The sequence below is a fragment of the Andrena cerasifolii genome, chromosome 9 (genome assembly GCF_050908995.1).
Source record: "Andrena cerasifolii isolate SP2316 chromosome 9, iyAndCera1_principal, whole genome shotgun sequence".
NCBI lineage: Eukaryota > Metazoa > Arthropoda > Insecta > Hymenoptera > Andrenidae > Andrena > Andrena cerasifolii.
The window spans coordinates 11,373,267-11,385,392 of record NC_135126.1 but is presented as its reverse complement, the minus strand read 5'-3'; the positions used below and the strand labels follow the sequence as shown (position 1 = coordinate 11,385,392).

Sequence of the window (12,126 nt, the reverse complement as noted above, 5' to 3'; positions counted from 1 at the left end):
GAAACAATGAATCGAGAATGTGGAATGGCATTTGCTCGCAAGAGGCTGGGTGGGTCGGTTTCCAGAAAATCAATTTCGAAAGAGCGTAGGACCGCGCGCAGCTAACGGTCTTCCAACTTTTATGTGCGTCTGTTGTTGCGTTAAAATGCAGAGCGATTAAAGCTCCCTCGTGATCTTCTTAATGCTCTTCGAATCGCAGATGTCCGTCTGTGCTTTCAGCCTCTCCGTACGTTCCAGCGAGACTCCCGCGTCTCGATTCGGTGGCTAATCCGGCCCGACCATCTGTCGCGCGAAATTTCAAAGCGCCGCGAAGGAGAGGGAAAAAGAGTCGCGGCGAGGTCATAATTTCGTCCAGTGCTTGGCCTTGTTTAAGGTCAGGATTACGTAGCCGCAGACGTTTCGCTGCCAGTGCGGCTTTGAATATGCGTCGTCCCCTTTCGAACGAGATTAGAATCCGACGCGTCACATTGCCGCTCTTATCGACACGATTCTCCTGCATGGTTAGGAAACACATCGGCCATCATCTACGGCGTGCAACGCGCGGTTCCCTTTCTCTCCCTTATCGTTCACGACCGCTCGCCTCTCGTTTGGACAAGTGTCGCCGCGCCGCTGTTCTCCGAACGATTCCCACGAATTCTACACGCCGGCCCACGATTCGGGCCTAGAGGGATCAAGGCTAGCCAACGAGAAACAAAGGAACAGAGCGCGTCACACTCACGGAGCATTTCACTTGTATCGCTTTTTATCGCGTTTGTCGGAGTTAAAAATAAGATTAGAAGTCAGTGGGGCCGAGACTGCGCAGGAGTGGGGGAGTAAACAAAGAGAGTAGTCGGTAATGGCGAGGCAGAAGAAATTCGGTAGCGAAAGGTTCGCTGTGTTTCGGAGAATATTAAAGCGAACGCGAGAGGAAGGGAGACAGGGAACTTGTGTGTATAAAAGAATGACGTTCGACCAGCCGCGGTGTGTTGGTGTCCCTCGAAACACGTTTCCAATCGGAACGGCGACCGAGGCACGCGTGTCGTTAACGTGCGTCGCGTTAGAAAGTATTATCGAACACCGCCGATAAGCCCGCATGGATCTCGAAGGCGCGCCTCTCCAAAAATAAAACGCGCCCAAGGGCATAGCGCGGCTGTGGCTGTGGCTTTTGAAGGATCGCTTACGCTCCGCGCGCGGATAGACCGATAAAGGTGAAGCCGTTTCGCACGTGCAGTTTATTTCGATTCCGCGCGTCGCCGAGGCACGACGCGCCGCGAGTACAGATATTCCGTGTCTCGTTTGGTGGGGGAATATTTGGTGGGTCCCTCGAAGCCGGTGGAAGCCAGTGGAACGCAGTGGGGAGGCAGACAGCAAGGTGGACGGGAACAAGGACGGGGCTGTCATGGATTAAGCTGCGGAGGAGGGGGAAGTGGCCGGGGCGGGGAGGGACAGACCGTCGGGCTGTCCTTATTGTTAGTGAAACGCTGGCCGCCTCGACTTAGTAAACAACAACATCGCGCCAGAAGCAAATGTTCCGTAACTGTCCTCCGGGGATTGAGCAATCGTTTCCCGTCTCTTCCTGCTGTCCACAGTGCACCCTGCGATTCGAGAATCTTCCTTGCTTCGAGGTGAACGAAATCAACCGTCTTTTCGAGTTTGATTCGGTGGAGCAATACTTCTTCCGTATTATCGATCGAGTGATTTCTAATCCGCGTGACAGTAACGCAGATTTGTCGTGATCGTTCTTCCGCGATCGTAAACGAAGCTTTGAACCCATTAATCGAGGGGGGAATCGACTCGACGCGAAAGTTTTGTAATTACACCTGTGCGCAAGGGGTAATGCACAGTATTACGTTATAACGCAGTATTTGTGCGGGGCGGAACGAGTTAATTAGCTGCTCCGCGATTTTAGCATTCACCAGGAATGCTCCTGGTTGCGATACGACCTAGTCATAAGGGATCAGGCCTTCCGGGTGGTGGCGTACTAGATCGATCTGTGTAGAATTCTCTATCAGCACTCCGATTTCATTCCTTCGATCTTATTTGCCTTCCCCGCGGTTCTACTCCGCGAATCAGCGATCCGTATCGATCGCCGCCCCATCGATTCTTTCGGGCCTCCGATAATCACGTTACGAAACGCTTCGAACGGAATTAATTCCCCCGTCTAGATAGTGTGTTCCGTGTTAATTTGTATGTTAATCGCGGCGGTGTTCCGACTTCCGCGAGCCGTTCGTGAAAGCGAGCGACAATGGAATTTCTCGGGTGTACGTCGAAAACGTAACGATACTTCCGGCGGTGTATGCAACGTGTCCCGTCGGCAGGCGTGGCCCGCGATGAAAATTGTCCCCGTTGGAGTTGGTACATAACTCGCGTGCCGGCTTTTCATTTTTATTCCCGTTGCGTGCTCGAGGCGTGCGCGTCGCGTCTCTGGCGTTGCTGCAGCCGCGTGTCCCTGTTTGCTCGCGGCCGACGCCATTGCCACGAGGCCCAGAGATCCTCGAAGCCGTGCGTCCCACGGGGGGACGCGGTCTTCCGCGTAACAAACCTCGAACCTGCCCCCCCCCCTCCCCCCACAGCGAAAGAGTGTTTCGTAACGCTTGCGGATAACCGCTTGCCGAAACAAGAGAGCGGTTTACCCTGCGCGTTGAATCACGTGACACACATAGTCGCAATTCGATTTTCCTTTTCAACGGTGCCGCTTACTCGCGCACCTGCGTCGAATCGAAGTAAGGAGGTAGATGGAACCGATACTGTGGTAGTCAAAGGAGTGTCTGAAATTGATATTCTCGTATACAGGATGCGCTACGAGTGAGATAATTAGATACGCAATTCAGATCTGTATTTAACTACGTTGTCTTCATTTTAATTTATAACACGCAGTTTAGGTGGACGAAGAGGGAGGTCGTTTTTTGGATATTATTCCCAGACCGATGGCCGATCGAGATGAGATTTAGGGGAGGGGTGAGGAGGGGGTGTGGACCCTAAATCTAAAATTGTAGCTTCAGGTATTCATTAGTAATGAAAAATTATTGTTATTTTTTTTTTCAATTTTTTTTTTGACATTGGTGCAGGACCCCTACCCGGGAACCCTTCAGGTCCTACCATTTTTTATTTCTGGAATTTTGTAACCATAGTCTCAGTTTTAGCATCGCCAAACTCACATCGGTTCGCTACCATGCTTAGCGGCCCCCCAGCACTAATCTAGCCCCAACCAATACTAATACCCGGGAGAAGTTGGAAAGTGGAATGCGTTGTGCCGGTATAAGTCAACAGAAATATTGTTAAGAGGGGGAACCGTGGTAAAGTGATTAAAAAAAAATCGGTAAGGTGTACCCTTTTATGCACAATTACCCCTGTATCTTTTGAACGCATTAATTGCCGAAGCTGAAATTTTATATTTGGGGCCTTCCCACACCCCTCGTAATACCCACCAAGTTTCACCTCGATCGGCCACCGGTCCCTTTCGGAAGTACAGCCCTTTCTTTTTTACTAGCTTTTCTTTTCCGCCCACTGTTCTCCTTTCCCATTTTATTTCAGCCTCGATGTAATGCACGCCCCGCGAAATATTGTTCGTCGGAGTTTCGCCTGTAGTTGGGCGGTTGGTTCCGTTCTTCCGCTTCGTTCTGGCGTGTTCCGTTGCTTGTTTTCCAACTCGGTTTCCGACCCCGTTCCAGTCGCGTCGCTCGCGCCTCGGCATTTTCCAAGGGGAGCCAGCCCGGGCATCCTCGCGAATCACTCCGCCGGGAATAATCCATCCGATGAATTTCAGGACGGGCGCAGACCGCGCGGCGATCTTCCCCGCGACGGGGAACGTTGGCCGCTAGTTATAAACGGCCGGCGGTATACGGAATATCGCGGGATGCCGGGCAAATAAAAGAGCGGTGATTAAAATTAAATGTAGCTTGAAATTCGACGGCGCGTGCTTGATAATTTCCGACCCCGCGGCTCGCTGGATTATTAAATACACCCCGGGAACTTTTGTTTTCGTTTCCACCTCGACGTTCCCATTTTCCCCTGCCCTCCCGCTCGCCGGGGAAATTAGGTGCGTTCGAGGAGAGCCGTGTCTCTGAAATTATAGTTCGCTGCGAGCTATGTTCCCGGGGATAGTCAGACGCGGTCATAGACGTTCTGCTCTTTCCTTCGCATTCGTGAATTTCCGTCGGAAATAATGCGGCCGAAATGGTCCGCGTACCAAGTTCCATCAGCGGAGGATATTTCCAGGTACACTTCGCGTATACTAAACGCGAAGGTCAAAAGCTGCCAGTTAACTTATGAAATTCCGCCCCTTGTCCTCGTGTCTCGGAGCCCCAGGTGCTTCTTTCGCCGCGGAGAAGGTCCCAGTCGAGTTTTAGGTACTAATTGCAAGAAAAAAAAAATCTTCTGTTATTCGTCACAGTTCCCAAGGAAATAATTTTGTAACAGTTCACGCGAACGTGTAACCGTGTTGCGTCACGAAGTACAGAAAGACTTTCCGTGCTCGGGCACTTTCTTCGAATTGCAGTACCGAAAATTTAGCGCGGTATCATTATCCCGAAAATTTAGCGCGGTATTATTTTTAGAAAAGCTCAGATATCGACATTCGTTTCTCGCAAGGTCCTCTTGATACCTCACCGCGGCCAAGCGGGATCGATGATCGAGGCTCGTACGATCGATGCCGAACCCACCCCATTCTCACCCCCTCCCCGGCGAATGTTTTTAATTCGCGCTCGATTACCGCGATGCGCAAACTGTTCCGTTCTCGCCGAGTCACGCGAGCTTTAGTTTCAGTCGCGTTGATCGCCAAGATAACGTTACAGTGGACTTCTGACACGATTCTGCGCCCGCGGTTCATTCCGCCGTCGGTTTTCCACAGTTCATTGCACCGTTTCCCTCGTCGACGCTAAATATTTGCTCGCCGTGTTTTCGCCCGCTATTCGAACGGCCTCGCCGCCGCGGACTTCTCGCGACGAGCTTTTGCGCGCCTTTAGCCGAATACCTTTCAGAATTACTTGCAGATCCATTGTCTTCCTTAACTTGGCACGATCCAACACAGAATAGAAAGCAAGCACGAGGTGACGATACTAGGAGGATTAAACGAATTTTCGGTGAAATTCTACGGTCCACGGGGCAGTAAGTATAAACATTTTATACCTCTATAACACGCACTTAGATTTTTATCAAGTAAGCTGCATCGATTTGGTACGCACGGAGCGTAGCGGTGTGGAATCGTCGAAATACGAGACAAGAGAATGAATTTCGATAATGAATACGATTAGAAGAGATGCAACTCACTATGCTTCCTTGGCGAAGATCGAATAAGCGCACGATATAATAACCAGCAGTGGCGGGTTTAACGTTTGGGCCCATGTCGAGGAAGCCCTCGCAGAGCCCTATTTTCGAAAGAAAATAAATCATGCTTTTATTCAAACTATATATTTTTTACTACCCTTAGAAGGAACACTATTCAATTGATGATGGAATAGCGCAGATTTCTTTATATAGATCGAAAGTATATGTCACAAAAATGTAAATTAAAGATGCTCCCAAAAGCTGGTCTGACCTTGAAAAATCGACAAAGGTGGAACCGGGGAAGGGAGAAAAATGAGGGAAAGAGAATGACAAATCTGTGTATTCAAATTTAATTATCTCTGTTATATGAAAATAAATTATAGTAAATGAATGATAATAGATTAATGATAGACAGTGATTAGAAAAAATTAATGATAATAAATAATAATACTAATGAAACCACAACAGTGGGTAATTTTAACCATTACATTTATGATAATCTTGTCGACAAGAAGGTTTAAAAAGGTGATTGAAGCAGTAATAAACTTCACAATGCGATAATAAACTGCAGCGAGCGAACACTGTTTCTTTCATACCTTGATCAACGAGACAGTCTAAACATGTCACTGACATCATTAGTATTATCATTAATTTTTCCTAATTATTATCTATCATTAATGAATTATCATTCATTTACTATAATGTATTTTCACATAATAGAGATATTTAAATTTAAACAAACAGATTTGTCATTCTCTTTCCCTCATTTTTCATTTTTCCCCTGTTCCACCTTCGTTGATTTTTCAAGGTCAGACCAGCTGTTGGGAGCATCTTTAATTTACATTTTTGTGACATATACTTTCGATCTATATAAAGAAATCTGTGTGATTCCATCATCAATTGAACACTGTTCCTCGTTAGCTCGCTTTCAGTAAACTACCTCTTCATTTCCCTGAAAAAAATGGGCCCCTCAGAACGTTTGCCACCTGTGCCTTTCCCTTAAATCCGCCACTGACAACCAGGCAGCAAAAGGTATCTCCCAGTATCTTGAAAGTACGAGAAAAAAGAAAAATAGAAATTAAATGAATCCGGGTGCCGTTGCTCTGCTTCAAGCTTCCTTTGATCGAACATCCCTCCACTGGGCCGCGCCGAGTTTCTCCCACTTTTCTTATTTCCAAGATACTGCGACAATATAACGTTCCATTTAAAAACACCGAGGGCGGCCTTGATGCGGCCTTGGCGAAACGGCAGCGGCATATTTTCTTCGTTAATATCTTATCGCGACGGTTATCTCGAGACGTTTTGTACGAGCTAGTACGTCCACCGCGAGCGGCTGGCAGTTTATTAAAACACCGATCCGTGGGTCGTTCGGTGGTCGCGGCTCGTTCGGCAGCCCGCCCCGAACGGCGCCGCGAGTTATCGACTGGGCGATTTCGCCGTTACGCGATAATCGTCGCCGGGAATCTAGCTCGGCGTCCCCGGAGACGCGCGGGAAAACGTAATCGCCGCTTCAACTTTGGCCGACGCGCGCGCTACGGACGAGATGCCGATATACGGTGGCCCCCGGAGCTTTTGCCGAGCTTCGCCAGCTGCCCTAGCCCGTTGCGCCGTTAACTCGATCCGTCGTTTCCTGGTCCCCGGCAGCCTTGCCCCCGCGAAAACGTCGAATAATTTATGGCCGCGGCGGATCGCGAGGAAAGAGCAGCGGCCGCTCGCGAATCGCCGTTTCACGTGCTCATTGTACGCTTCTGGCATTTGATATTCCAAGGTCGCCTCCTCTCCGCACCGGATACACTTATGCAACAGTGTGCACACGCGCGCGCCTGTGTGCATGTGTATTCGCGCTTTCCTTCGACCGTTGCTAGTCGACACACGTGCAAAAAGCATTATCGATCGACGACCGTCCAGCGACGAAAGTTCCTTGACACATCGCTTTCGACGCGTTAAGCCACGCTCCCACGTGTCGTGCACGCGACGCGGGCCGTTCGAGGCGTACTCCTCTACACTGCATTCCATGTAAGAGCATACCGGCGCATCTACCGATTTGGCAGCGATCTGCGCAGCCCCCACTACTACCCACGGTTTGAACCGCGCGCGATTGGTCGTGGTGGTTTCCAGGGAATAACTGGTATAGTGCCTCTACGAGCTATAGTGACTTAGGTGTGAGGTCACTCAGTGGGGTCTTAACCGATACCCTGCTGGGTACGGGCCGCCAAACGTACCCCCTACTACCTCTTGCAGGCCTGTGTTTAGGGAAGACTAGCACAAAACTGGGGTCCTAAAGGGTAAAGTCTCCAACATTACTTCCAGACATGCAGTGATTTTAATTTAAAATAAGTTGTTAATATAAAATAATTTATATTACAACTGTTCTAATGCAGTACATATACCTTACTATATTTTTATTTAATATGTGCTGACAACGAGACAAATTTTAATTGCCAGTAGCAAAGCTTAATTGATGTCTTTTAATATTCATAATCAATTTCTTCAATTTCTTTTTTATTTTATTAAAATCGAAATTATATTGCTTAATCTTTAGGGCCCCGGTTTAGTCCTGGTCATCCCTAAGCACAGTCCTGCAAGAGGTAGTAGGAGGCCACGTTTAGCGGCCCATACCCAGCAGGATATCGGTTAAGACCCCGCTGAGAGGCCTCACACCTCAGTCACTATAGCTCGTAGAGGCACTATACGTCCCAAACGCGGGGCCCGACCGTTGTCAAACGTAAACAAACGTCCCGCACGGAAAGTTAACAGAGAGAGTAGAGGGCCGTGCGACGGAGAAAAACACAGTTGGTTAAGTGGGGAGTGAGTCGGGCGTAGCAACGCTTGCCGAGGGTCGTGCCTGCGCGAAACAGGTATGCTCTAATGTGGAATGCAGTGTAGTTGCGTCGGATTCGAGGAACTCTTCTTTCGTTAGCAAGTAGTTATATTACAGGGCCCGATTTAGGGGGCGCAAGCAGGGCCACTGCCAGAGTGGCAAAATTGGTTGACAGGTATAATTTATGAATATTGCATTTTGTATAAAACAATAGGCTTTTGTTATTCAAGAAGTACCGGCAAAAATTTCACTCACTGTGAAAAATTGTATTTTAAAATAATTATTCGTGATTGAAGATAGAGGGTGGTGAAAATCATTTTTGAGCAGAGCGGCGGATGAGCTAGATTGGGCCTTGTTATATTATAGTCGCAGGTGTAGTTTCACGTTCACGGTGCACCGTGGATCGCACAGTTTTAGTGGCGGCTTCGTTTCTGACCGAGCTGGTTCCATTGCATCGCTGCTCTGTTGCATACTGCTCGATTAGTATCTCCGCCTTACGATCGCGCTCGACTTTGCAGCGTATTTACCAAATGCCTCCTTCTATTTTAATAATTGTAAGTTCAGCTTGATGTTTGTTCGACTTCCCCAGGAGTATTTCCGCGATGTTAACGAGTCCTGTACGTTCCCAGCGCACTCGCAATTCATTTCCCTCTCTCGTATCGTTAATTAACTCGCCAGTTTGTAAATTGTTACGCCACGGTGGAGCCCGGTATAATAACGAATATAAATATCAGCGCGTGCTGCATAACGGATCGGTATTCATAGCTAACGATTAATCGTGGCAAACGGTATCCTAGAGGAACGCCGCAAGGAGGCCAAGCAGCCTGGCTTTCCCGGCGAATTTCACTAGTTTTCGGCCCCGTCCTTCGGGGAATTTTCCATTTTCGTTGTGCCACGTCAGATAGGTGAAGCAATCGATTGCCTTTATCGCGTGGTCATTGGTGTGTTACGCCGATTGCCGTAACCAGTCGGTCCTCATTCACGATTGGCAAACACCACTCCTACATCAAACACACGCTGATTTTTCTCCCCGCGGATACTACAAACCCGTTTAACTCGAACCCAGCGAGATCTGCGTTCCTCTATCGCGCGTGACCCTCGAGGATTCAGCCTCCCCTGGCAGGGTCCACCCCTCGCTCGAAGCTCGCCGAATCTGAAGCGGAATCCGACGCAGTTTCCCCGCCGCTCGGGGCAGAAATGATTTTTGGCGCTCTTTATATTTAATTCAATAATAATTATTTTGTAATATAATTTCTAACAGTAAGCGAAATTTTTTCTAGGTATTTGTTGAATTAGAAAAGCCTTCTGCTTTATGAAAAATTTAGTCCTTATATAAATTCAAACGTGTAAGTAGTTATTACCTACGTTTTACCGCTTTGTCAAATAGTTTTACGTTTTTATGCATTTTAATTTTCTCCTTCTAACAAATTTTGCCGCTCTGGGCAGTTGACCTGTTTACGCCTCCGTAGATAGGGCCCTGATCCGACGGTTCGCTGAGGAGAACCGTCCCTTTGAACTCGGCGATCGTTCTGGCGAGGCCGGGCCTCGGAGTAAAAGGTGATCGCGGCGCGCGTCGAATTTAAACGAGCACTCCGACGAAGACAACGCGTGCTTAAGATCGTGTAATATCGAAAGTGCGAACCGTCCACGCCCTCGCCTCTTCAACCTGTCTGACAGCATCCGCGGGGACGGGTTTGCCTACATGACCGCACAATATCGCTAATTGCTGCCACGGACCGTGGAGTTTCACTTCTTCCTTCGCGGATAATCGTTGCACTTAGATAAACTCGATCGACGGGGTCGATTATTCCTCTGCAAAGAGGGGGGAGAGATTTTGTTTATCGCCGGATTTCGTCGCGGAACGATGCACGGCGATGCGGCTCCCGCTGCCGCGCTGACAGTGCCGCGATTTCGGTGCGAGAAGCTTGCGAGCTTGGTCGCTAATTAGTCGAACCGCGGCGGTTTATCCTGCCCCGTTTAAATCGGATCGCAGCGCGCCCCGCTTTAAATTGCGCCCCCCGCCTTACAGCTGGTATAATTTCATTAATTCTTTGAGGCGATCATGAAAGGAGAACTCGGCTGCCGGAGAAAGCAAAGGTTGCCGCGGCGAGATAAATGGGGCGCGTAGCCACCGCTGGACTAGTCCACGGGCTCGAAATTAACCGAGGGCAACGCAATTATTTGCGTTCGGTGATTAATATACGCCGCTCGCGGCGATAATAACAATTAATTGTTGCGCGCTTTGTTTGCACGGTATTTACGGGAGCGTGCGGAATTATCGTGCCGCGCCGGCCAAGTGAATTCATATCGGGAGGGGGAAATGCAGTGATCGGAACAATTAGAGGATCATGTATTTAAACGGACCGTCGGATCGAGAGACTTAATTGTTGGAGACGGTGTGACCGTGTCGCTGCATCAAGTACACAGCTTGCCCAGCGCCGTTGGTATTTAATTTAATCCACGTACGAGCTACTCCACGTCAAACGAATGGGTGAAAAATTTAGTTTCACCGATTCTCTTCAAAATTACAGCATTTGTCGATAACCTTGCGAAAAGAAAGTATACTAAATTTCAACGGCCTGTGTCAAATAGTTTTCGAAATATTTAATGTTAAAGTTTCGAAAATTCAAACAAATTCGGCTGAGGCGTTGTCACTTAAACTGTAATATCTCGGTCATTTTTAAAGATAATGCCACCGTCTTGGGTTCATTTTAAAGCTGAAGGAATGCTTTCTCGAAACGTATATAGAATATTTTGTTTATTGTTAATAAACTTTACAGTAATCGATGTCAAAGTTTTAAATCTCGATTTGATGTCGTTCCCACCCACGGTCCGGCTTGAAAAAAATACCATTCGATTCGTTAAGTCTTCAACTAATAAATGCCTTTTTCAAAAGAGTGGAGAGATTTTGGGAACAGTTAATAAAAAAATAAAACTTACGATAGTGCACACTTTCGAAACAATAGACTAGCGTAGGAAAGTATTTATATACAATGGGTTAAAACAAATTTTTCTTTCCGTATTTTCGAGAAAAATAGTAGGAATATCTGCTCACCATATAAAAGATTAGCAATAGTAGGAATATCTGCTCACCATATAAAAGATTAGCAATAGTAGGAATATCTGCTCACCATATAAAAGATTAGCAATAGTAGGTAGCAGATATTTCTACTATTTTTCTCGAGAATACCAAAAATACTGAAAGAAAAATTTGTTTTAACCCATCGTATATAAATACTTTCCTACGCTAGGCTAGTGTTTTGAAATTGTGCACTATCGTAAGTTTTATTTTTTTATTCACTGTTCCCAAAATCTCTCCCCTTTTTGAAAAAGGCATTTATTAGTGGAAGACTTAACGAATCGAATGGTATTTTTTTTCAAGCCGGACCGTGGGTGGGAACGACTTCAAATCGCAATTTGAAATTTTGACATCGATTACTGTTAAGTTTATTAACAATAAACAAAATATTTTATACACTTCTTGAGAAAGCATTCCTTCAGTTTTAAAATGAGCCCAAGACGGTGACATTATCTTTAAAAATGACCGAGATATTACAGTTTAAGTGACGACGCGTCAGCCGATTTTGTTTGAATTCTCGAAACTCTAAGATGAAATATTTCGGAAACTATTTGACATAGGCCGTTGAAATTTAGTATACTTTCTTTTCGCAAGGTTATCGACAAATGCTGTAATTTTGAAGAGAATCGGTGAAACTAAATTTTTCACCTATCCGTTTTGACGTGGAATAACTCGTACGAGTCCACTTCGATCGTTTATATTCCTGCTTGCGTATTTCCTAGATACAACCCCTACCCACCTCCTTATTCAACCACATATACTCCCGAATTCTGTTTTTTTTTATCGAACAGCAATAACTCCATCTCCAATCACGCATATTTCATTCGCCCCAGATTCACGTTCCAATTCGTCGATGTTTAATCGACTGCCCAGAACCGAGCGATTTCCAGGGTGTTAAACTGGACCTCGTGTTTAGGGGTGCAGAAGATTCGAGCACCCCGCGCGTCCTTACCAACGAAGACAGACAAGCCAAGCCAAGCTT

At 47.1% G+C, this 12,126-nt stretch overlaps 1 protein-coding gene across 2 annotated transcripts in view; it reads left to right on the top strand.

Moving 5' to 3' along the window:
• The window catches only part of Ubce2h (ubiquitin conjugating enzyme E2H), a 42,795-nt gene that overhangs the window by 5,815 nt on the left and 24,854 nt on the right, over positions 1-12,126 (top strand). For both annotated transcript variants that reach the window (XM_076820417.1, XM_076820418.1), the window contains exon 2: positions 5,009-5,085. In XM_076820417.1, coding sequence (XP_076676532.1) covers positions 5,009-5,085 — 77 coding nt within the window. The remainder of the gene's footprint in view (positions 1-5,008; positions 5,086-12,126) is intronic.